Source organism: Apteryx mantelli, chromosome 17 (assembly GCF_036417845.1).
Source record: "Apteryx mantelli isolate bAptMan1 chromosome 17, bAptMan1.hap1, whole genome shotgun sequence".
NCBI classification, from domain to species: Eukaryota; Metazoa; Chordata; class Aves; order Apterygiformes; family Apterygidae; genus Apteryx; species Apteryx mantelli.
In genome coordinates, this window is record NC_089994.1 from 15,142,319 (window position 1) to 15,169,015 (window position 26,697).

At 41.2% G+C, this 26,697-nt stretch overlaps 1 protein-coding gene across 1 annotated transcript in view; it reads right to left on the bottom strand.

Moving 5' to 3' along the window:
• The window catches only part of AACS (acetoacetyl-CoA synthetase), a 49,752-nt gene extending 25,991 nt beyond the window's left edge, over nucleotides 1-23,761 (bottom strand). Inside the window, exons 1-5 of the mRNA XM_067307083.1 lie at nucleotides 23,593-23,761; nucleotides 20,398-20,501; nucleotides 15,512-15,632; nucleotides 12,682-12,795; nucleotides 3,000-3,097 (exon numbers count right to left, since the gene is read on the bottom strand). Coding sequence (XP_067163184.1) covers nucleotides 3,000-3,097; nucleotides 12,682-12,795; nucleotides 15,512-15,632; nucleotides 20,398-20,501; nucleotides 23,593-23,710 — 555 coding nt within the window. The 5' untranslated portion in view covers nucleotides 23,711-23,761. The remainder of the gene's footprint in view (nucleotides 1-2,999; nucleotides 3,098-12,681; nucleotides 12,796-15,511; nucleotides 15,633-20,397; nucleotides 20,502-23,592) is intronic.
• Nucleotides 23,762-26,697: the final 2,936 nt, after the last annotated feature.

Here is a 26,697-nt window from a genome sequence, read left to right on the forward strand (position 1 = left end):
ACTTTAATCCAACCAGATGGCTTAGCAAGGAATTGCTTTCATGAAAAGCTCAGGTATACCAGACATGGCTTATTCTATTTGATGAGCCTCAAATCCTGTACTAAAAATTGTGCAGGGTCCTGTGAACGGAGCTGCACTAGCTTTACTAGGCCTTACCAAGTTTCTCACGTAGTTCTAACAGCAGAGCCTCTGCTTAAACTTACATATCCAAAAGTCTCTTATGCAAGGCTGAAAAGAACCACTTTCCTACACGGATATACCTACACGGTAAGGAGGACCAGAGAAATGAAGCAAAAGCTGTCAAGGGTGGCATTCTGCGTGGGAGGGAATTCACTGGTTCTCTGACAACAGGCTTCCTGCGTGCTTGCAAAGCCTTCAGATGTATGGTATTCAGAGCCTGCAACGTGTAGGCAGTTCTGAAAAGTGCCATTTCTAAACTGCACAAAACATCTATATACAATTAGCTTTGAAATTAAATGTTGAAAACGATACACTATTTCCAAAACTTGAATGTGAAATATTCATTTAACAGTACTAGCGCAAGTGCACAAAAGGAGGAAAATCTGCTCCTTAGGGCGGAAGCCAATACCTCGGAGGACCTCTGCTGATCTCCCTCAAGATTTTAGGTTTTGAATTCATGCCAACACATGCAGGCTAACCAAAGGAGAATAAATGATATTGATGGCACTGCTGCTCCAAGGCTAAGTTTCATTAAAAAACTATCACAAAAACTAAATAAAGCTGGGCACTGAAAATAACAGCACATCAACATGGACAGAAAGCATACCTGTACTCTGTAATACAAGCAAAACGAACGGTCTTCCTCCAGAGGAGAGATCAAATCACATTGCAAAGAAAATACTCCATACTGTCATTTTCTGAGCAAGCAGAAAATATTTGCAGAACAGATTGATCATTACATGGTATAATGATTTTTTTAATCATTTTTTTTTCCAAATGATACAATCTCAAATGTAAGGAAATGGTATGCTGCTGCCCTCTAGTGCTAATCCAGGGATAACAGTCCTATACATTTAGCCACCTACCAGGATTAAACACTGAGATTGAGAACATAAACTGCCTAAAAACGTTGATATTTTCTTTGTGTTCAGCAGTATAAAAACCGTACATTCTCCAAATATTTTTATGCAAACATTTAGGTAGAAGAAATAAAGATTCAACGCTCCATTTTAAAAATTATTTGTATCTGCTACTGCTCGTGATCTGCTAAAAAGTTCCCAAAAAAATAAAGCAGAATATACTCCCAAAGCTTCCAGTGCACACTGTAATGTCTGTGTGAATATCACGACTACTTTTACCATATTTTATTCTAAACTTCTATTTTTCCAATTTTGTCTTTATTCAGAAGCTAAGCAACTATTCCAACACACACTTGTCATGCCCAATGCTACACATGCTTCAGGGTCAAGATACAAACGCAAGTATGACTGCGGTGGCCTAACAGTTCTATAAATCAAAACTCAAACCACCATAAAACTGAAAAATTTCAACTATTATATGGAGCAATCTGACAGTATTCTATTTCAACTGCACAATTCTCTAAGCAATAATTTTCTTGCCCTCCTTCACATACAAAAATCTGTTCCCACACTGAAAAGGAGTTGATTAGGTTAGTGATACTAGTCTGAAATCCCTCATCTTATTGAGGAATATAACACTTTCTAGAAAAAGGGTGACTGGGTGTTGCTTAGTTTACTCACACAAGAGGCAGATGGAAGGGACTACTTAGGCAAAGAAACTGGAGTGTGGGTGAGCAACTGGGGGAAAGAGATTTTGGAAGGGCTAAATCCCAAGAAAAGGTATGACTTAACTCTGTTGCATTATTGTTCATTTGCATGCACATGAAATATAATAAGAACTCACAAGGACTGTGGACCTGCTTGAAAATCTCCCAGAGAGCCACTTAACTAATGATACTCAAACTACTGTGCTGAAAGTCATTAGCGACACATGAAAACAAGGGTTTTCATTCAGTTTGTGGCAGTTAGGTTTGTATCTTCGTACTTGGCAAAAGATGAAGATCACCGAAATCAGGGCTGCATTACACTGTTTCCTCTAACCATGGTGCTATTTTGACTCTTTTGACCATGCTGTTTAAAAGATAGGTCCTTACAATGAACTTTCCAAAATTAACACTCAAATATCAGCATTCTAGAGGACAAGCAGCTTTGATATGCTCACAGCAATCTAAAAAAAGCAGGTATTCCTCTTTCTTTTGGTGCTTGATTACATATCTTAATATTCTCACACATTTTTGACTATTAAAACTAGAAAGATCACTGGAAGAAAAGGAGAAGGTACATCACAAACCTCACTGTAGACCAACAGAAAAAATTATCCCCAAGGCTAAATGCCGCTCCTGCAGTTAAACTAACTTCAGTAAAATTGTAAAAAGTCATGATGTGCATGCCTGAGATCATAAATTCATTGCCACAGGAAAATAAGGAGTCTCTCACACCGACTGTGATATATTCTTACACTATTTTTACCTTACTTTTTAGGGAGGCCACTCTAAGTAGCTTGTTGTTTCCCCTCCTTATGACCTATTAGGCCACTCGTCAGCAGCTATCTCATTTGTCCTCAGCCATGACTGTGCTTTCTGGTGATCCATCCATGAGAGAATATACCAAATCCCAGTTCAATGTTACAGTGAGTAAACAATCAGATGGCAGCGTATTCTTAGCTTGGCTTTGTTTTGAAATTGAGGAGTAAGATGAGATCTTCAAAGCTATCTTGGGTATCTGGATACCTGCTTTTGATTAATGGTAATTAGGCTTTCAGGTCCTTTGGCAACTCTGAATAATCTCAGCTTAAGTACTTTCCCCTGCTAGAAAAAAAATATGGCACTCGGCTCTGCCACGAGGTGGCAGTAAGAATAAAGCGAACAAAATCCATTTGCCACTCTAATTTATCACTATCGTGTTTGTCAGAAGCGTAATGATAGCTTTTCTGGAACACACAATAATAAGGCTACTCACATTAATGCCGAAATCTGGTGATGTTGAACTCCAAATAGCACCGATACTTGCAGCAGCCAGCATTGCTTCCACAGCATGAACGCTGTTTGGTAAGTAACCTATGGCAGAAATTGAATGGTTAGACGCGGAAGAAATCTAAAAAATGATCAATGCTTACAGCATAAGCAATAGCCAGTTTACACCAAAAAAAAGGAAAAATCTAGACTGAAACATCATTTAATTAACTCTAAGTTTGCCACGTCCACTCATGTCTTCATTCAAAGTCTAATCACCACAGTGATAGAAATAATTCCACTGAAAAGAGCAGTTACAGCAGATTTGATATCCACAAAATTACTCTCAATCTACAATTTTTTCTATTAATGAGACTCTCAGGATAAGAAGAGGGCACATGGAAAAGAGGGACTGGGAGAAGGAGTAATTTAGTAGATTGAACAGGCTACATAGAGACTAAGAATATAGCACCATGCAATAGCAACAGGCCGTTACTATTAAGGTGACTAAATATTTGGAAGGAAAGATTAGGACTACTTGGTAGTATTTAGAAAGGCAGGGATCTCAAAAGAAGGCAAGTTTGGCTAACTGTTGATGTCTCCTAAGGTTCTCTTATGCACTTAGATCATGTCACAAGAGATGCCTTTCTCACACACCCTTTCAATACATTTTGTACTCGGCTATTTAACTTAACTGGAGAAAGATAAACATTTCATTGCTTGCTTGGCAGAAATGACATAAATAACCTGAAGAGATCAGGTGACTTTTACCTGGCTTCATTCTTCTAATTGCGATCAACATATGTATGCTGACATGCATGTACGGTGCATCTGAAAGCAATATTCTAGGTACAGACATCTGGAGCAGGAGGGTGGACAGGGTTTTCTTCATGTTTTTGTTTTACGCTTTAAGTATATTAAGGTTCCAAAGCAGAGATTCAATTTCACATAGCTAAACTTTGTCTGGTAGGTGCTGCCAGAATCTTAAACACAAACTAGCAAAACCAGTGTCTCAGCTGAAAAGGGAATATGGCAGGACAAGCTCTGAAACATTCCTACCTCAAATTAGCTCTTCAGCTTTATCATTAGCCTGCAGCAAGCTTTCAAGATTTAAATTCACTTTATCAAGGCAAACAGAAGAAATTAATGTCAAACATTAGATATTCAGCTGGCTCAGTTTAAGCAACTCTCTAGAAAGCCTGCTATATGAGAGAGGCTGACTCTCAATTGATCAGAATCCAACCTACAAATTAAGAACATACATCCGTAATTCACACTTAAACCACAGTAAATTAGATCAAAGATCTGTAGTTTCAGATAAGCCTTTTTAAGCAACTGAATGATGTCTAAGTACTTAAAAGAAGGCAAATGATTGGCCTAATTGCAACACTTGGACATCTAATTAGAACTCTGTTTGAAAACAGACTTAAATAGCAATAAAAATGCTTTCAAATGTCTTTTACAAATCTGTTGAGCACCTACAGATCCCAGACTTCAGTGCAAGTTGCAGGTACTCCACAGTTTCTACCAGGTAGCAAAAACTCACTAGTGCTTGGTTCTTTCCAAACTGAAAGATACTTACTGAAGTACTTTTCAGGACAGGAACTAAAACCACAGATCTTAGTATATGATTTCTATTATGTTTTAACTTTATCAAGTAATGGCACTGAGTTTGATTTTTGCCAGTTTGTCTACACAGTTTGAAAAATCCATCCTTTTCCAACTGCATAAAGAATAGTTTATCTGAATAGTAAGTCTTAATTTAGACTGAGATGTTTCTTCACCATGATTCAAAGTAAGTGAAATTCGTTTTATTAATCAGGCTTGACCGACTTCAGCTAATCTGTAAACTGCTGTGCTTTTAGGACTATCAACTTCAGTTCCTTTGAAAATAGTAAGTGACTTATACCCAACAATTTCTAGAAAAAAATCAGTTATGTGTAAAAACCTCATGGCATGTTAAGATGTAAATTGCTCACTATAGCTGCCTCCAGTCTGTGGTGTTTTGTTCAGTAAAGTTTGTAAGTACATACAGGGCAGCAAAGGCTCAATTTTTTATTTATTTTTAAGATAAATCTTCCTCCAGACCAATTATTTGAAATCTACAGAGCAGAACAGCCTGAACTGTCTTTGTGTGATGGAAGCAGTTCTTTTTTTAATTGATGCCAAACATTTCCACTTTGCATTTCTTAGATGGGGTTATCGACAGGTCAGATAGCACTGAAGACTAGAAGATGTCTCTTCAAGCCTTGAAGCAGTGTGATTACCCACCCATAGCTTAAAAGTATTAGTTCTATTATATGCAAGGTCTCCTCTTCACTGTTCCTACAAAAGCCCTCAAGGCAAGTACACAAGTCTGTTTACTGTTCTGAACCAGACAATTTTAAATCATTACTTTTATTTGTCAGTTGGCTTTGAGGTTGTGCTTGAGTTCAGAGTATCAGCCAAAACTGCCAAAAGGTATGAAACACGTAATGCAACTTACTCTGCGTTTCTACACCTTTATCTGATCATTGAAGGCAAACAGCCTGCTCGCCGGGATTTTCACATTGTTATATTCTCAAACACCACACATCATGAATAAAATAATGTGGTTTTGTTCTAGAAGATCTTCCAAACATAGCAACAGAAGAACTTGGGTTACTTGTCCCTTAACAGCTCCCAAATCCCAAAGTTACAAACTGTAGTACTTCTGTTGGTCTTCCAAATTAAAACTGGATTCTCAGAAATAAAAATGTTTTCTTCCTTTCTCACATCAGAGATTCTGCAAACCAATTATAGATATATAACTATCATATTTGTAAAACACACTGCCTTTCACTGTGCCCCTTGAGATATCTAGTGAATCCTCAAAGCATTCAGGAGTTTGGCATAGGTCATAAGTGGTCAAAACTTGGTAAACAGAAACATTGCAGACACAAAGAGGAGGAAAATCCAACTTTCCTTTAGTTGGATTCATTTCAGGGCTCACAGAACAATGACCTATGTACAGAAGCTCCATGCTACAGAAGATTAGTGGCACAGCTAATTTAATTATCCATTTGGTGTTTATTCATATATTTGACTAGAGTCTCCATGTTCCTTGATATGATATTTCAGCAAAAGATCAAAATTGGTGTGTCTCAGCACAGGTAATGTCTACAGAAGATACATCTCTGGGCAGAACCCTCCCCTTTCTTGAAGCTGGTAAGAAGGGAGGAAACTATCCTCTTTTAATAGAAAGTGAGGAAGGAGGATTTTCACTCTCTCTTTGGGTGAACTAGAAAGCAATCAAATAGAGGGATCAAAACACATAAGTTGAGAGCCAGCAGCTAGGAATTCAGAGTTTGTAGAACTAGAGGTCCTAGCAGCGTTCCTCCTGACTCATAAATACATATAAAGTTATTCCATTTGCCTTTATGGAAAATTTAACCTATGACAAAAACTCTAGGCAGGACAAGTGATATCTTACCAATACTGTATGGATCTTTTTAAAGGCACTTTACTGCTTGATCTGTTCTGGACAGTGTTTTCTATTTATTTAATCACTATTTAATCTAGTGCATGCTGAAATTTAAAACGTACACGTTCATTTATACTACAGTACTTTATCAACGGAATAGATGAAAACCATAGTCCAAAAATTTTGGGTGTAGTCATGCTGGAAACTATAGCAAATCTCATTTTCTCAAAGGGCTGAGAACACATTCCCTGAAAGCATCTAATGTCTTCATAAAGCAGCATAAACGTGTACTCAGAAATGGAGGCATCCAAACATCTCTAGCAATCTGAACGGAAAAAAAAAAAACAACAAAAACCCAACAACTTGGACCCTGCATCAAAGATTCAGTTTAAGCCTTGAAAGAATGCAAAAGGAGGAAGGAAAAGCAGGGAGCCGCAACCAAAATATCCTCTCAATGGCTCATACTATTGATCCACCCTGGCTCACAAACAGAAAGAAGGCAATTTCAAAGATCAGAGTTCCAGGTCCTCTGTTGGTTATTAGTATAGCATTTCATACTCTTGTAGGATTTTAAAATGGTCATCCTACCTAGCATTACTGCAGCCTCAGACTATTAGTAACAAGCTAATCTTCTTACAAAGCTAGCTTTAAAACCCACGTAAGCACTAGGACTAATACAGTTACTATAGATAAAACACCAGCTTTAAATAATGTAATTCATTGACGCTTTGCTGAGGGGTTTTTGTGTCAACACAGGGGGAAGATCAGTTTGTTTTTAACTGCTGACTTGTAATAGAACAAAGCTGCCTACAGGGATACAATAGGTGCAACCTATCCCGAGATTAAAAACACAGACACTCCCAGTTTTATTCTGTTCCCGCAGCAGTCACTGTTAGTCACCAAACAGATGGCCAGTGGGAGACCACGAGTGCTTTGCCCTTGGATTTGTGCAGCTTGGATTAGCTATTGTATCTGTCTCTTCCAACTGTTCAGGCATCATTGACAGTACTGCAAGGTATCTTTAGAAGAAAAGGTGTTTCATAACACATCTGCTTCAATTATGTTTACTGTTAAATGCAATCTCCTCAGTGATGGAAATGAAAGACTAGGGAGAAATCAAGCTGAAAAAGTGCTGACGATGCTGCTTGTCCACCCACATTAACCCACCTCCGACTTAAGCATATTATTACTGTCATGACGCAACTATAACAAACCATTTAACAAACTAAAGGATATGGTAAATGCAAAGAAAAGTTAAACTAGTCTTATCTTAGAGATGGTAAAGAATGGAAATGAAATTCACAGCAAAAAAATGTTAATGGTCAACAGCTCAAGATCTTAAGTGATTTTAAGAGAAAGTTGCAATGAAGGGCACCAGGGCCTGGCAGGCTGACTAGGTGTTAGGCAACTATAATAAAATGATTAAAGTATCTCCCTTCTATTTAGAAGCTGATTTTTCAGAAGCAGTAAAATCATGCCCTAAATTACCGCATGAATAAGCCACATGAAGCCACATGAAGAATGACCCTTCCTTCTGCCATCTGCCATAAATTTGGGAACAAATTAGGTCCCAGTGGGTATTGGTAAACTTTGGGGAGTCTAATCTTTGATATCACAAGTGGGTGCATGACTCAAGCTTTTCCACCCAGCACTTAACATGTCTTCCTCCATTTCCATTTGGGATTTGGAGAACAGCCAGCAGCTTCAGCCTCCAACTGTGAAGTCACGTGTCAGCCCCTCCAAAGACTGCCAATATCATCTGGCATAGGAGAGAAACAAATGAAAGACAAGTTGCGACTCAATCTAAAATATATATAAATAATTGGATTGCTGTTAAAAATCCTATTGGATTCCTTTCATAATGGAAGCTCTCCCTAGATATGGGCTGCTGTCAAGGGCAAAGCAATCAGTCAAAGCCAGGAGTCCAGCACTCAGGGTCCAGGGGAACTACACAACAGCTCAACTGATGGAGCTGATACGGGTTCATATGACTAGAGATTACAAGTAAAAGTCTCTCACCAGCCATGGTAAGAGAGGAGAGTGCAGAAAAAAATTAGAGTGTGAGAAAATTGTCCAGAAGAACAAAAAGTACAAACTACACAGTGAAGACCCTGGATAATTTAAAAGGCTCTACCCGAGCCCAAAATTATACAGTGGTTTTAAGGACACAAAGAGATTTTGCCCCAATTCATTAGTCTCTTCCGTGTAGATAAAAGAAAGAAGCTTTGTAAGGACTCCAAGAGCAATGCATGTCTGCTTCCACAAATAAACTGTAATTCCTAATAACGGTGTGCTTAAGCTATTGAAATGTTTGAGGGGTCCAGCACCGATACCTGGTACCCCCAGGAGCTGGGCAGAAAGGTCTCTCCCATGAAAGACAGAAAACTTGCTTACAAAATACGAGAAAGCCCAAGGAAAGAAACAACTGCAGCTTACTCAAGCCTTGAGAGCTTAACTCCATACATTTAAGAAGCTAGGATCCAAACAGAGTAGCCTGGTAAAACTAAAAAGCTAAAGGACAAATTACGTGCCTAATATCACAACTAGCTACAGTCCAAATGCACATTTCACTCACTCACAAAAAAATGTTCTTCTGGGAAATTACAGCAGGACATAGCTTACAGCCTACCATACTACTATTACTTGCTTTAGCACAGCTAGTTCCTTTTCAAAAGTCTCTGCAAGTTTTAACTTTGGCTACCTTGCATACTTCATACGAATAAAGGCATTCTGAAAAAAACATATAAAACACTTCTTGAAGTGAGGGAGTAGTCGTAAGATAACACCTAGGCTACCCCAACTTGAAAGTCATCATGTGTCACCAGAAAGATATTCTTCCTTAGATACTATAACTTCCTTAAAAGTTTTCCTGAAAAATCCAGAAAAATCTGTTCTTTAAGAAGAAATCTCATAGTAGCTGAAATCAAAATCTTGTAGCTGTATTTGCTTTGGTGCCTAGAGTTTGAAAGTGGAAGTACACCCTTTATAACTGAACATCTCCCCCTTTGTATTCATTTAAGTTGACAGGAAGAGCATAAAAGTATTTGAAAAGAACTACTATAAGGAAATTTTATGACTGTATAACATTTGCAAAAAATGACCTTTCTATAATAATTCAAATATGTTAATAGATCACAAAAGCTTTAAAAACAAAGCAGTCTGGCCACATCACATGTGTTTTTCTTTGCACTTTCAGTATATTTGTTTGTCCCTCTTTTTATTTATTTTAACAGTAACACCACTAGAAAGCCAGAGACTGCAATTATTAAACATCCGGGCTTCCCATTAGTCAATGAGCACATTTTCTCTTGTGAGAATAGGACCTTAAAGTGCACAGCTAAAATCCTACTCTTTAGGTGGAAGTAAGTACTGACAATAAGGATGAATTATCAACAGAAATTTGGAATTGTTAACATTTGCAAGCACATTTTAAAAAAATGTATAAATAAATATAAGGAGTATCTACAGTGTGCTACTTTATTCATGTGATTTTTTTAATATCACCTATGCTTTTTAATTAAAATTATATGCAAAGAGGTGAGCCACTGCCAAAACAAACAAGACTCAAGAGTCAGCCAGCCTGCAGTTATGCTAAGCAAAATACTGCCATTAACTAAAAGGAATTGTTATTAAATTATAATAGCATTATTAGTATAATTATTACTACTAGTGACTCCAACAGGTATTTGAATAGTACAGTTGCTCCTCTTCTCCAGCTACAAGGCAGATTTCTCTGACATAGTATATCTTAGAGAACTGCTTACAAAACAAACAAAATGATGGCCCCAAATTTTTTGCCTTTTCCCCAAAACAGTATTTCTAATGCTTTTGATAAGAACAGTTCTAGAAAGGCTAATCAAGACTGTAAACGGCACTTTAATTTGTACTTTAGAACACAACAAAATCTCATGTAGAAAAAATGGTTTAATCTTGATTCACAACGAATGTTCCCAATTGACAGGACTGCATCTGGTCATACTTAAACATTAATGTTCCATCTGTTACTCTAGGGAACAATATTTTCTTCTATTTTGCTATTAAAAAAGTCTCATTTAGGCTTTGTATATTGATGACTCATGCTAACAAATGGACTTTAACCTGAGAAATAGTAAAGCAGGAAAGAACAGCAGGTATCTATTCACACGAAGACACCAAAGCTACAGCTGGAGCTGCTGTTACTATCGTTTATAGCTACTGCCCCCCAACACAAAGACTTTTCCATGCAAAATTTTCAATCATACCAAAAAAATGACAACACATATCCAATAATTCGTCTTCTGAATTGCTCCACCACTTTCTCCACAATACATTGCAGCATATTATGGGATCTCAAACTGGTACATAGCCCATTTCTGTCACTTGTACATGAAATCTAATCCTTCATAACCAGCAATACAGATGCAAAGAACTGTTCTGAGAGCCCTGTTATAACATCTTTTTTATACCTATTTATATAACAATATGGTTTGGTGTAATAAAACTCTATAAGCATCAGTATACAAAACAGAACTCAATCTGTTTTGAATGTATCAGGAGAAATTTCACTATGAAAGACACATAAGAGTGCAATCAGTGTATTTCATGACAAGTCATGTTCACAGAAAGTATTAAAAGAGGGTCTACAAAAATCTGACTACAACTTGGATTGGTTTCATGATCTCCTGGCTTCCAGTTATAAGAAATAACTGGATACAGTTTACCAATGTAGTTGTGGCAACTTTTTTAGATACATACAACCCACATTTATCATTTGATGTACACATCAGAGCACAGGTAGTAAAAAACACTACACTTGTAAGTTCTAAATACTTGATCTTTATAGAATATAAATTTTCCTATTCATTAGTTTGGTTTCAGACAGGCTGTTGCTCCTCAGTCAGTTGTCAGATATGAATTTGCCAGTGTTAAAATGGAAACTGGAGACAAAATTAAAGCATCTTAGCTTAAGTCTTCATTCAGGCAATCATCCCTGTCTTTGATGGATGGCTCATACCTGATTAACGATTTGGCTCTATAATTCGATGCAAAACACCATGCTAACAGCTGTGATAATCAAAAGTCCAGTTACCAGTTCTGTAGAATACTCATACCACATGTGCAAAGCATGAAATCTCTTGAGTATATTTTCCATCTTCATTTGCAGGTCATTACAGTGGTTTTCATAAAAATAATAATGCACAACCTTCTGTTTTTGAAGATATGGGTTCAAGTTCTGTTTTGTAACATGCAGAAGATAAACTGAGTAGTTTCCTCACTTCGTGTTTTCACCACATCAGAATTTATACATACTTAGGATAGTTGCCAAGTATTGCTCAAAGAACCCATGATTCCAATAGTAAGATGGATACCCAAATCAGTAGAACTAGGTAGGAGTCAAGGAGCTTCAATGATATTAGTTTTGACTTGCACCACACTGAGGTGGTGAAATGCACAGAGGATGTGAAATGCAGACATGCAGTGTCTTAACAAGAAGAACAAAACCAGCAATTCAGAAACAGAGTACACTGACAGAGCTGAGGCCAGCTTGAGTAACTCCTGTCTATGCCTTGACTGTATACTGTACAATCTGTTCACAAGACAAAGAAAAGCCTGTGTATATAGAAAAATCTGCATGATATTTTTATGACAGGACTAAGGCCCTTAAATTTCTCCAGAAAATACTGCAAGTTACTGAAAGGATTATAGGGTTCTAACTACTAAGCTCTATTAACTTGTACTGGGATGATTTGAAAAGTTACTGCTCATCAGTTGTTCACTGTTCTGCTGGAAGTCATGGTTCCCAGAAGCATTGTGCCAGAAACGACTACATGTCCAGTCCTCAAGAACTGCAGTTCACGATGCGGCATATTACTTGGGGCTGCAGGGACTTCAGCTGGCACAAAAAAGGAACAAAACTGGGAACCATAATTCCCAGCACAGCCCCAGTTTGAATCTGCCAGACCTCATGAATCAAAGCTTAGCTAGATACAAAATCCTGCTTCCAGAGTGCTTATAAAAGACTTCAGTGAAGCAATGAATGAAGTGTTTTCCTTCCCCCTCCAGTGCTTGAGAAATTGCAGGCTAATCCAGCTTCATTCCCTCTAAAAACATATTTCATACAAACATAAATGTGGCAGCACCAGAGCCTTTTCTTTAGAATATTTCTGTGAAAGAGGATTTAATATTCATGTTTCTATAACCCTGACAACTCATTTGCATATTTCAAGGAAATTTCACCTCCTATCCTTCAAAAAATAAAGTTACTCACCCACAACTCTGTCTCCTACTTTAACTCCCATCTTCCTCATGGCTGCAGCATACAGAGCTACAGCTTGTCTCAGTTCTTCAAAAGTAACCTTCAAAATTTCTTCTTTGCCTTCCTCTGAGGAAAAAAGATTTACAAGTACAACCAATCAGAAATTTTACATTGCAACCTAAGTAGTAGAATCTAGTACAAACAAATAATTCTGGAAGGAAGAGAATATGAAGCAATTCTAGGGAAAAAGTTCCCTCAACTGTATTTTTGGCTTTTCAAGTTCCTCTTAGGCTGTACCAAGCTTTTCTTTTTAATAGGAATCCCGTATTAATCAATCAGTAGTGTTCACTCAGCAGACATGAAGACTTTTTTTAAAGGCAGGAACGTACACCGTTGAAAATGCAAGCTGATGATTGGAGAAAGGTGTGTTCTCAAAGCGCATTCATGATAAATAGATTGCACTCACTGAGGCTGCTTTCTAACATGGAAAGAACAACCTCATTTCCCCTTGTTGCTCAGTTTTCTCAGTCTCAGGAAGAAGCAGTAAGTTGTTAAGTTTAGATTTTAAGGCAAGTCACTGTTGAGTAGAAAATCACACTCATTGTTAAGGTCTCAGCTTCAGTATGCTTTTTAAACATCTGTCTTTGCCAAGATACCACAAAGCATATACACCATACTGGACTACATTCATCTCTGAAAAGATCTGCAGGGAGTTTTCATTTCTGTACTGGATGTCAGATGTTATGTAAGCTCTTAATAAATCACTGGCAAAAGAAAACAAATCTAGATGTTATGAAATGCAAAGTTTGTCATTTTAAAGGTCCATTCCTGTACTTCCTCACTTTGACTCCTGCAAACCACTTGGCCCATCCTATTTCCAGTATCCAGCATTTCTCGTGAAAACACACATGCCAAGGATGCAGCAACAAAAACGCACTGTATTTGTCTTTCCAGATCAGCTACAGTAAGAATGATTTCCTTAAGCAGGGAACATTATTTTTTCTCTTTTGCCTTCTTAGACATGCACCCAGGTAAATTTAGACCAACACAGAGCAACAGAGCAGGTGGTGATGTGAAGCAATGTAACGTGTAATGTGTAGTTCCCTGCACAGGGCCTATCTACAGATTGTGTTCCCACGGAAGAACAGGAAGTAGGACTGTGGGATGCTGTGCCATGGTTAAGGCCCCCAGGAGAAGGCTCAGGCATTGACTCAACTGGGAAATAATTTTGTTCCTGTTGATATTGTCCCCCATGATTATGCTACACAAAGCAGTGAGTCTCCAGTATACCTAATGATGTCCTAACAAGAAACAGTATCTAAAGGGACAATGTAATCATATCAAACCAGCTAATTCACTAAGTTGCTAATGATTCCTTCAATAATTTGGACAAATATTTGAGAAACTCACTGTTTTTCTCCAGTGATGCATTTACCTTTTAACATTTATCCAGAGACGACAGAAATCAATCGTGTCAATTCTACATAATTTTAGAGTCAACTTACTGATTGGTGTTTGGCTTTCAGCTATTGCAAAGGACTTGTTTAAACAGTAACTATATTGATTTTCCCGTTAGTTAATACATAAGAAGCTTTCCTAAAGATCTTAGAATTTGAAAGTGATGAGTTGAAGCTCATCATTTTGAAGCCAGCTTTCTATTACAATCCTCATTTCTATCAGACTTTACCAGATGAATTCTTACTACACCAAAACTGGGTCACAGACTTTCCCATCCTCTCTGAACTGAGAGTTGATTTTATGTATATGATCAGAGAGCTTTGTTTCAATACCTCTGAGCAGTAAAATGCACCTGGTAAGCTTCCTTTCTTCAGAACTAAGCTTCCAGAAGAGGACTCTGTTCGCTCACACCGCTTTATTTTCAACAGCTACCAAAGCTGTTGCCATACCCCAGAAGTCAGAAGACAAGACTACATGCAATCAATCCATAGTTTTGTATAATTTTCTCTGATAATGAGCTCTAAGGCTGCTTTGTTTACTGTTAAGCTATTAAGAAGCATTGTCTCTTGGTCAGTCTAATGAGAAAGATTAGGTCCAGCTAAAGAAAAGCTCCCAATACAATTCAGTAAGGAGGCACTCAGACACACCTGCACAGAAGTTAAAGCCATCTAACAGAGATAAAAATCATTTTTAAAAGTTACAAATGCCAGCAAGTACATGGAAAGGTCTTCATTATCTTAACTTTACCATCCTCATACTATGCTGAAACCTTGATTTACCTGGACTTAAATCTTCCTCCATACAATAAAAAATTAAGGCTAAAGTTTAGTGTTCCATAAAAGGAAAATTTTGACTCTTCCATGCACGTAACTCTCCTTCCTTTCAGTACTGGCAAAAAAAAGAGATTTAATTCCTACCCACACCATATGCATTCCTTGTGTATACATATTCCTTATGTATTCCTTTTAATTTCCTAAGAGCAAAGGAGGAGGGTGGATGGGAAGGACAGGGCCAAAAAAGCTTCCTGAAGGCAAGCATTAGGCAAGTGTATGACAAACGTGAACTAGTGGCTCAAATAGCAAGTGATGCTAAACACAGCATGACTTCCACTACCTTGATGCAGTTAAGCACATTTTAGTAAAAGAAAATCTGATTTACATTGCCAAGAACTTTTCAGAACAAGATAGCTATATTCCTGGAGCATATTTCGCCTTATTTTGAGGACTGGGATGACAGATTCTGCAGAGTTGACAGCCTTATTCTCCTCTTCTCTCTTCATCCAAAGCCAGTTTATTTCAAGGTTTCAGAAAAAGCAGAGCTGTTTTAAAGTTCACAGGACTTAGCCTTAGAGAAAAATACAATAAAGCTACTAATTAATACTTACTCGCTGCATAAAGTGCAATCTTGTCGTTCTCCTTGTGCTTTAGAAGATTTTCTGCATAGTTCAGACGGCTACCTTTAAACCATTCTGGGACATCTGCAATACTTTTGGATGCATCAACCACCTGAAGAACAACAACAAAAAAAGGATACGTTTCTGGAAAACTGTAACATCATTTCCTTTTTCAGAGCATTATAGAGATATTAGCTACCTAATTTCATACTCTTAACGCACTCCATTAGGCAAGAACCACCTCCCCCAGTTTGCAGATGGCAAACAGACAATAGATCCCGCAATTACAGGCCTAAGAAGATTAACAATCTGTCAACTATCACATGCAAAATCATAATTAGAACCAGACTGAAAAAGTTCCTAGTTCTACTTTCAGACCAGCCTCAAATATGCAAGTGAACCAAACCATATGACTATATGTAGACTGCAAAACACAGGCAAAGTGCAGTACATGTCAGGGCTTTGGTTCTAGGATCATCCGGAGCAGGGACTTAGCTACAGCATAGTGCAGCTCTCTACCAGGCCATACAGGTCAGCTTTCCCCTCGCAAAAGCCAAAGCATGAAAGGTGAGAGCATCCGGTTTTGCCCAACATGAGTCACAAAGTACAGGAGCCAACATCAGCAATGGTAACTCAAACAAGTCATAGGCTAAATTAGTGACCTGTACAATCATACATAACTAAAAAGTTTGATCTTGTTTTTATTCTACTTCTCCATTTTTTAAGATTAAGTTACAACAAACATAAAGATACCACAGCTTCATTCAGAGTGCAAAAGCACCGCTACTAGCCTCTACAACTAACAAGTGTTGTGCTGTAAAATATCAGAGTACATGTTTCTACCATTGATTTACTCTTTTCTAAAAAGAGGGTTCAACAACTTGATAAATGCATATTAAATAATTTACCACTTAGGACTCTAAGACTTGAGAAGAACTGAGAAGTACAATGAAAAGAAGTTACAAAAATAAGTTCAGCTGAAACAACTTTTCCTACCATCACAAACTAATTAACACTCTCAATGAGAACTCAATTACCCCCAGTAAGTCACATTTAGGAATATACCTTTAATAACAGTAATAGGAAAAGAGGCTCTTAGTATAATTCAAAGGTTTGTATCCTCCATCCTAAATGCTCCAGTGTTTAGATTCAGCTACCCAACAGCACATGTATTCTGCAATCTTTAAATGGAAACTTTTTTGTATAGCTGTGTTTTTGAAAGCTTCAGTTTACGCCCTCAGGTTCTAGAGTATGAGGCATGGGCATTTCTGGAAACAGAGCTCTTTTGAGCCAAGTATAAGGCTCTCTTCTGAAAGTCAGATAAAACTCAAACAATGTTTTTGTACTTTGAGATTTACAGTATGTATTACCAGAGGCAATTCTAAAATTGATGTTTTTAAGAGAAAGTTAGAGCTTACACGGAAACTACTGTATTACTTTATTTCAAGTGAATTTCCTAAAATGAAAATGCCAGGTAGATCTCTGTGCTCATAAAAATTAGCTAAACTGAATTATCTTAATGCTTACACAATTCATCAACCCAGGTTGCAGAAATAATTCTTTTATAGCGCTATACTACTGCAATAAATAGAAGGAATTCTTCAAAACAGACTTTTATTACTGACTTCCTCAGCTTTAACAGAAGCGAACAAGAAGGTTTTAAGCTTTTCCCAGGGCAAGCTTTATTACAGCTCTAATTTTTCCTGAAGCTAAGTGTCCCTTCCAAGAGCTCCACCAGCATATGGTACAAGATCCACCTACTTAATGCTCCATTTTTTTCTGCTAGCACGATGCCCAGAAATCCTAGTTAGGCCCAATATCACTTCAGTGGTGCTACTTCATTACATGAACAAACTGGTCTCTCCCTTAAAAGAGAGCTCTTGGCAAGCAACAGAAACTCAAGGTCTGCTAGTGATTTAGCAGAAGATCATTCCCAGTTCCAGCAAGGGTATGAAACCCACAAGCCTTTCACTCAGACTTCAGAGCCCAACATGAGTGCTCAGCAGCTCTGCAGAGAAAGGGAAGGAACTGCTGCTGACAGTAGCATTGCTGACAACACGAGCCCTCATTTAATGAGTAGGGCTTTACTCCTACTCACAGCAGCGCTGAGCCATACAAGGCCAGTTTGTGTGGTTACAAGAACATGCTGCGCTCCTATGCCACCAGCCGCTGTTCTACAACTGCTCTTCACAGCAGCTGACCAGACAGTGACCACTTCCCTAACCTCACTAGCTAGGAACAAGCAACTCATGTTTATCAACAGTACCCTATCACATCTGCTGCATATTTAAGCAATCTGCTGCACAACTATTATTAGATAATAGCATTGTCTGCTATTAACATGCATCATCAGGCCACTGAAAGCTTGTGCTTGCCTTAGGCACTATTGTAAGCACAGACTATACCTTTGAGAATGAAATTTTACCATAAATATGAAAGAGACAGTCCCTATATTAAATTGTGCTACATGTAATGTTTTGTATCTGCTGGATACAAATTGCATACCTCATGAAGAGTTAAGGGATCAGGCACTACCAGAATGCTCAAAGCAGCCTGCCTGCCCTCCCAAATACCCCACAAGATGAAAGCCATCAGGTACATCTCAGGAGTAAAGCACAGATGTTTAGGCTGTATTTCTCAATCAGCAGCTACTTGTAACTTGACACAGCAGATAACAGTGCTGTCACACCAGGATGGCTTTATATGCTGTACCCATTTCTCTTCAGAAGTGACATGGGTATCTATCACTATAGAGCTACATAAGCATGTATAAAGAGCATGCTTAACACCCTTACTAAGTTTAAATGAAATGCTGGCTATTTCCCCCAAGGAAAGCATCCATCTCAGCCCAAGATCTTTCCACAAATGGGAAAGCTGTTGCTGTTTCAATTCACAGGCTTTGTGTGCCTACAGAGCTCCTAAAGGAAAAGCAAAGTCTTTCCACTGACTCCAAACTGAGACTGATGTAGAAGCTCATATTAAATATATGCAAAGTTATCAGTATTCCAAGAACCTGACTTGTGAAAGTAGAGATGTTTCACTGGTTAGGAACAAAACAGTCAAATCTGATTCATTAAAACTTTTATTTTCTTCAAAGCATAACACTTGCTGACAAACAGCAAGGATCAAGTTGTAGGAAGCCTCAAACTCTTCAGCTCTTTGCTGTCCCAGAAGAGTTACTGTGACCAGCCTTTCCTCCTGACATCCACCAGAAATGAATCTGGTCATGAAAATCCTTGCCACAATGACACCTTCTAGGCTCAAGATAATTTGAGCCAAGCCTTGAAGCTGATACTTCAGTACTGACACTGAGGGGAAGGTAGAGGCTAACAATAAGTTTCATAAGGAATGGACAAAGTACTGCAGAAGAATATGCCCCATCAACAGCCCCTTGTTCTACAGTCTCAATCACAGCAAGGTCTTTCTGTGATCTTCCAGACCCCCCCCCCCACCTGCTTCTTCCACACCAACTCTAGTTAAAGCCTTCCTAGGCATGCCTGTCTTCTTGCTTCTTATCCTCAGGTTCACTTTGGCCACCATTGTCTGGTTTAGTCTTTCAAATTGTCCAGTCACTGAATATGCTAACAGTGGTGTCTGTAAGGACAGATTTCCTGAAATGCCCATCCTGTAAGACAAGAGAACAAGTAGTATTACTCACTGTTCAGTTTGCTCAGTACAGATACAGGGGTGGAAAATATTTGCTCTGAACTGTTTGCTCAGGACAACTTACATTTGTACAGTAATTCAGAAAAACTAGCCTTGCTAACAGCACAGACTATGGGGAGAAAGAAGAGGACAAGACAAGTATCCCAAATCCAAACTGGCTAGACTTTGAACAACTAACTATAGAAGAAATTATGAAAAGGACTAAAAAGTATTTACAGCTAGACTACACACTTCAAGAAGCAGGCCTGTTCTTGCATTCTTGCTGATTTTAATCACTAAGGAGTGGGATGGATTAAGACAGAACTACTGTCTCACACCTGAGCATGAAGTTTCATGACAGGAGTCACAAGGGAAGAAACTGCTAATCTATCAAATCACGCAATGCAAGTCTACCAGATAGAAGGAAATTCATCTTACCAGTTTCCTCTGCAGAACCGCTAGTACTCCAAGTGTTCTCAGAACAGATGGCCGCCAGGAATTAAGAACCAAGTTCAGACCCTTCTCCACCAAGTCCCAGGAAGGTTCCTTTGTATCAAGCTTTTGAAGTGATTAGTCAATCCGCAGATGGAAAACCACAGGTTTATGTTGATATCCCATGCCAGGAGTGTACAAGAATTCCAACTTTGTCCTCCATTTGGAAGGCCAAGTCACCTTTACCTCAAAGGTGCTCTGTGGCATGGTCTGGTATTCCACTCATGTTCAGCCACCACCATTCCCTCAAAGATATTCCAAGCCTACATCTGTCTCAAGACTTCCAGAACCAGTTCCACAAAACTGGAGTGGAACAGGTGTAGGTGTGCTTATCAGGTAGGCTGGCTCAGGAACAAACAAACTTGACTGCCTGCCAGCATTTCAAAAGCAGGATGATGCGCCACCATCATAATCAAAGAGAAGGCAGTACCAGCAGAGTCCTCACATAAGCAGCCAGAGGAGCGCCAGGGTATTTGAGAACCCAGAACAAGGACACCACAACACTGAGAATTGTTCTAAGATCACAGATTTTAATTTCACTGCACAAAAATGCATCAGCAACAGAACACTACAATCTACTACACAAGGAAGTCCAGGACTGTATACATGAAGGGTTCATCACATCACCTGCACAAGTGCTTACTCAGTAGCAGTTTAGTAGGCTCCAGGAACAGGTCAAAAGATTTACTGTAAAATATCACTGTTTTAAACAGTTGCATGCAACACAAATACTGACCTACCTCATCATACAGGTGAGAACATACAATGCCACTGAACTTCCAGAATTCTGCCCAGAAGTCTGAGAAGGATTCCACTGACCATTGGTATAAGTCATTGTAGTTGGCTAGAAATAACAGATAAGTATTAGTGTAATGCAGAGAATTACAAGTCAGACAGCAAACTACAGTTAGGGATGTCTCAGTTCAAGACTTGTGGCTGAAAACAACCAGGAAGATAATACTGATCATAATAAGTCACTTCTCTGTTCGAGCCAAGTGACTACAGCATCAGAAACAGCCTATCTGAACAGCTGGTCTCATTTCACTTGACTGCTTTACAAGCCATTAGCCAGTACACTGAGAAAGGGACTTTTCCTAATAGATCTGTGGAACATCTATCTTCCCTCACCAAAATTCAAGAGATAGACAGCAGAACAGAGTCCTGCTTGTTGACAACACCTCCACTCCCTATCACATCAACATGATGCTTTAATACCATACAAGAGGAACAAGTCTCACCAACAGCAGGCACATTTGCTGTCTGGTTCTAGTCTAGGACCAAAGACTGCTGTTGATCACACGGTAGCATGGAGAAGAGTTAAACTTACAGTTGGATAACAAGTGAAACAGCAATACCGTGAAGCAAGCATGAATTATTCTTTGCAAAATAAGGGGTCTGATTAATTACAGCTTACCTTTTCAAGCTAAAACTGCATGAATGTCCCAGGTGAGACAAAAATGAGATGTTTACTAGCTAGATATTACATCCAAGAGGTGGCATCAGGAACATTGAAATAAGCAGTTTAAGTTTTACATGATGATGAAACTGATGGAGTAACCTGAGGAATGCATGCAAAAAACAAAATCCAAACAAAATACTGAAATTCAGAGGTTAAAGTAGTTTTAGGTATGGACAATTGAAGCATCTTATCACCAACTTAACAGGTGATATTCAAGTCATTCATATTGGCTGAAGCTGTGCCAATAGCCACACTAAATATGAATACCCACTATCAGTGGCAGAGTAGCACATTTCCTGCTTGCCAATTGCATTTCCTATTTGATGCTTTTAGCTAAGCCACTTGAAGTCATTTTCTCCAATTATCTTTGGTTTGTCATCCTGTTATCCAATTGATTGTTTCAGAAATCATCTTTTGTCCTCTTCCTACAGGTAGGACATCTTCCAGCTTTAAATAAAAGAACAAGAGATTGAGACCCTCTCTACACTTATTCACCCTCAATCACTACAAGTGCCTCCCTACCCAGTCTGTCTCTCTCACACCTTATTCCACTCAATCTTTTCAGTCAGTAGAAGATTACTCACTAGATACGCATGCCTCAGGAATTTGTCTTCGCTTCCACCATGTCAAATTCAAAGACTTTTCCATAACTCAGTTTTTGCCTACTTATCTGCCTCAGTCTCAGACTCCAACTTTTTTTTTAAAAACAGTCCACCCAAGTTGCTCTTCATGATTTGTACATAGCACATAAATTGGTGTGGGAACAAGACCTCCCTAAAGCTAACTTCAAGCTTGTCTCCTCCTTCAAAAACCAATTACAGAACATGCTCTGAATATTTGATAACTGCTAAAAGCTACAGACACCACTAGTTTGCTTTGTTACAATATGAAGAATAGCTTGTTCTGTCTTGTCTATACAGTTTGTCCCCAAATGAGCTTTACCATGCAAGTCCTTCAGGGCACAGGCCTGTTATTTAGCAATGAAACATTGCATCTCATCACTACATTTTCAGGGTTGGACAGAGCCATGCTGGTAAAATGTTTGTATTGCTCTTAGATCTCCTAAGTCCATATCTTGATATTACATAAAAAAATCCTTTCTTCCCAAATAGCACACAGACCAGTGAGCATCAGTTTGAAGCTAGTGGGAGTGGACAGAGATTCCTATATACACAAAGGAATCTACTCATGAATGGACACAGCCACATCTAAATGGGGTGAAGAAACAGTTCTGATTGAATGCTGTTTCAGAAGGGCTGCCCATGTTTACAGCTGAAACAATCTTAAGCACATGAGTGCAAGCTACATGACATTTGCATTTGAAAGTTTGCTGAAATCCTGCAGTAACATGCTTCCTATGTAGCAGGGCTCTTGGACACTACACATTTGAGTGTTCAAGTGAAAAACTCCCCAGCAGTCAAACCAATGACCTGGCTTACCTCCATCTCAAGTTCTGATCAGGGTGACAACTCATTTTCCAGGCATGAATTGCTAGAAATGTCACATAAGTTGCTAATACTCTAGAACACCTTGACTCACACCACAGATACAGTATATATTGACTTACAAGCCTGTCAGGCCACCTGCAAGCTACTCCCACCATGACCCATCCTAAGGCAGTCAGATTAGGAAGACAGGAAAGCTACACAAGATTCTCTGGACACAAATACTTAGCATGGCACAGACAGTGTAAGCAAGCTAATCAAAACTGGGGAGTCAGATCCCCGTAAGCATTCAAACCCACCTGACTCATGGGGTGGAAGAGCCCACACAACCAACACATCCGATTCCTGATGCCCTGGATACACTGCTTAGTTAGCAGTCACTGGAATCTGACTAGTTTGGGTTGGAAGACACCCCTGGAAGGAGTCCACTCCAATCACCCTGCTCAAAGCAGGGTGAAATTCAAAGACAAGGGATTGTTAAGCTAACTCAGCTGACTACATACCTATTTACAGCCAGATCTGTGTTTCTGAATGAACACGAAGCAGAGCTTCAAGTGCTATAGCTGGAGCAGACTCATAGCAGGACAGCCTTGGCTCCCACCACTAAGCCAGCTGACACCTCACCCTTCGCTTCCCAGCACAGAATCAGGATTAAATTAAGCAGTCACTTCCCAAAGGCAAGGACGAGACTGCAAGCACAGCCTCAGCCGAGCCCCCCCACGCCGCTGCGGCGCACCTGGGCCTCCCTGCACGACCGCAGCGGCCCCGAGCCGAGCCGCCGCCGCAGCGCTGCTACCGCCGCCGCCGGGAAGCCCCTGGGGCCGCGCCCGGAGCCCGCCCGGCCCCGCGGCAGCGCCGGCGAGGGCCGCTCGCCTCCGCTACCGGCATCACGCCCGCGCCCGGCGGGATGCGGCGCCGGAGGCCTCGGCGGGAAGCGCGGGCGCAGCGCCGCGCCGGGCAGGGGGAGACGGGCCGCCCGCAGCCCCGCCGGGCAGCCGAGCCCGCGGCCGCCGCCTCGCCCCTGCGCTCACCCAGGCGGAGCCCGCAGCTGCTGGCCACGGCGGCGCGGAACCGGTCCATGTGGGTGTTGCGCTTCGTGTCGGGCTCCCACATCACCTGCGACTCCATGATCTCGGGCTCCCGGGACATGGCGGCGGCAGCGAGCGACGCGGACAACCGTCACCTCCCGCCGGCAGCGCCGCACCCTGTTCCCACGGCCCCAGCCCTCACTACGGGCCCCTCCGCCGGGCGCGGCGCTTTAAGGGGCGGCGAGCCCTGCCGCGCCCGCCCCCCGCCGTAACCTTCCGCCGCAGAGAAAGGAGTGCGGGGCGCCGCGCCCCGCCCCCGCCGCGCCGCGGCCCCGGGGCGTCCTGGCCCGCTCGCGGTGCCGCCCACCCCGGTGCTGGCCTCGGTCTGCGCCCCCGCACCCCGCGCCGCGGCTGCCCCGCCTGGGCGCCCCCCCCCCCCGGGGCCTGGGGGCGCTTTATTAATTTAGCCACCGAGCCAGAGCGGGAGCCCGGCAGCCGGTCCCGCACGGGGCCCCGCGCCAGCCTGGCCCTCTCAGCACGTCTGACGCGCCCTGTTGCACTGTGCTGGGGGGCCGGGGGGGTGTTGACACGCAAAGGCGCCCAGCGCTCGTGGTGTCGGGGCGGCTTCCCGCCCTTCGGCCGCCCGCGCCATGCAGAGAGCACGCGGTGGCGGCGCGGCCGCCCGAGACCCGCCGCTTGGGTCCCTGCCACCCCGAAAGGCCACCGAACGCTGTGTCGACAGAGGGCAGGAACCTGCACTTCACGGTTTTCAAAGAGATCGCTGCAAAGTTATCACAGCTTTTCTTTTTTTAGAGAGATTTGAAGAAATCTCTGCTGATAAATGTCTTTGACCCGATAATGAAGCAAGAAACGTATTACTTCATATCCTCGGTTTTCCACTATCCCAGTTAAACTTTTGCAAAGCTCTCTGCCTACATGTGTGCCTCCTTGAATTAAAATTGCTTGCTTTTCTGCTTTCAAAATGTTAGATCTTCCTATTATTGACAATCAGTATATTGCAATAGCCAATTTTAGCCAAGAAGAAGTACTGAATAATACCACACACATAACTATGCTATTTATGTAACTGATATTTGCAAGGTCATGATCTCCACCATGATTCCTAGAAGCCTTGAAAAATAATGTGAATTTGATGGCAAATTGTACAAGCATAAATACGAAAGTAAAATGCATGAAGGAGATGATAGTATACTGAATGTACATCTCATACAAAATTTTTATGCTACTGGAATACAATTACTTTATTAAATTTGAAGGTCATAGGAACATAATTTGGACAATCTTCCAATTTTTCATTTTCCCCAAGAAATACCCTTAAAGTATGACATTTTTTAATAAATCTCTCCAGAGCCTAGAGTACATGGAGAGGCTGGAGGTGGAACCAGGTCACTGTATTGACTTGAATGCACCTCCCTTCCCCTGGCAGCTACGCTCGGAGAGGTCACTGGACGTATAAATCCAGTTGCACAGACAGATTGCCAAAGCCCGGAGATAAATGAGGAAAGCGGACCTGTGTTTCGGTGGGCATACCCCCAGATATTTTGCCACCTCTCCTAGATCTGTGATCCACAGCTGGTGGTGCAAAAAACAAGCTACTTAAACCCCATCTCCGTTCACTCCCACGGGAAAGATAATCCAAGCTTTATTTTTTGCTCTCCCAGTTGTGAAGACATTTAATACCAGAGCGGAGTGTTAATCGATGCGGCTACATATTACTGTCTCGGGACGCTGAATATTACGCTCAGCTCTTCGGGTGAGGCTGTTCGCCGGGTTGTTTCCACCCCAACCCTCTGCAGATGTGTTCCCATCCCCGCACTCCAGCCCTCAGCAGTCACTTATCCCCCGCAGGATTTACAGCCTGCCCTGCTCTGGGGGGTACAGATGGATTTTTGCTCAGGTTTCCCACAGTTCTCCAAGAATTAAACCACCCGGCGGGTTATTTCAGGGCCGATGGAGACACGCTCCCGCCGAGCGCACCGAGCCAAGCTGCCAGGCCCCGTTCGGCCTCGCCGCGCCGTGCGGCCCCGCCGGCCGCTGCCCCCGTCCCGTCCCGTCCCGTCCCGTCCCGGGAGGCGGGAAGGGCCCGGCCGCCGCTGCGGACGGATCCGCGCGGCACACGGCGGCCCGGCCCGCGCCGCCCCATTGGCTGAGCCGCGCCTGGCCCCACATCAGCCCAGAGCCCGCTCTCCTCGCGGCTAGGCTGACCGCGCAAGAGCTGACGCAGGCGGGAGCCAATCGCCCGAGAGGTTTTGGAAGCGCTATTCTCTGTCGACCAATGAGCGGCCGCAGCAGGAGGAGGTGCGCCCAATCGGAGGGCAGGTGTCATCCTGCGCGCTGGGAGTGGCGGGGGGGCACCCCGTGCTTTCTCCACAGGTCTGAGGGTGCCCCGAGGGGGTCGTGGCACCGCTGTGATGCCAGTTAAACATATTATCCGCTTTCAGATCCGTTTAAGACCAGCAGCCTTCCTCCACCCCAAAGCAACGCCTACATTAAAAAAAAAAAAAAAAGGCGCAGGCAAATCACCCGAGAAGGGACCCAAATATGAGCTGACCCACTTACTGCCGAAGGAGTGAGAGACGCACTGGGAATCTGGTGATACCCTTTGTGCTTTTAGGAAGGCTTGACAGCGAGCTTCTAACTTTTTAGCGGCAGTTTTGCCATTACATCCTTATTTATAATCTTTTCTTCCTCCGTGTTTGTCACCTGATTCCATTTTTTCCCTATCCAAAACTTCTTTCAAAATTGGCTTTAGAAAATAAAAACATAATTAAAAAAAAAAAAAATAAGCCTCTCACAAGAATGTGGGCACTGGAAGGGCTGCAGCAACTACTAAAAATGGTTTGGAAAGTAGATTAGAATAACTGGGGAGGAACAGCCTGAATAAGATTAACTGTAATTCAGCATTTTTCAGATCCTTTTAATCCTCATTTTGTACCTAATAATTGTAATAATAGGTTACAAATAAAAATTTTTTTTTCTAGACTAGATTAAGGACCTTTCAAAGGACACTTCAGAAATGATTAACAATAATAATGATGATAGCACCATCTCATTTGTGGTCTAAGAGGTAATTAATCTGTAGTCAGT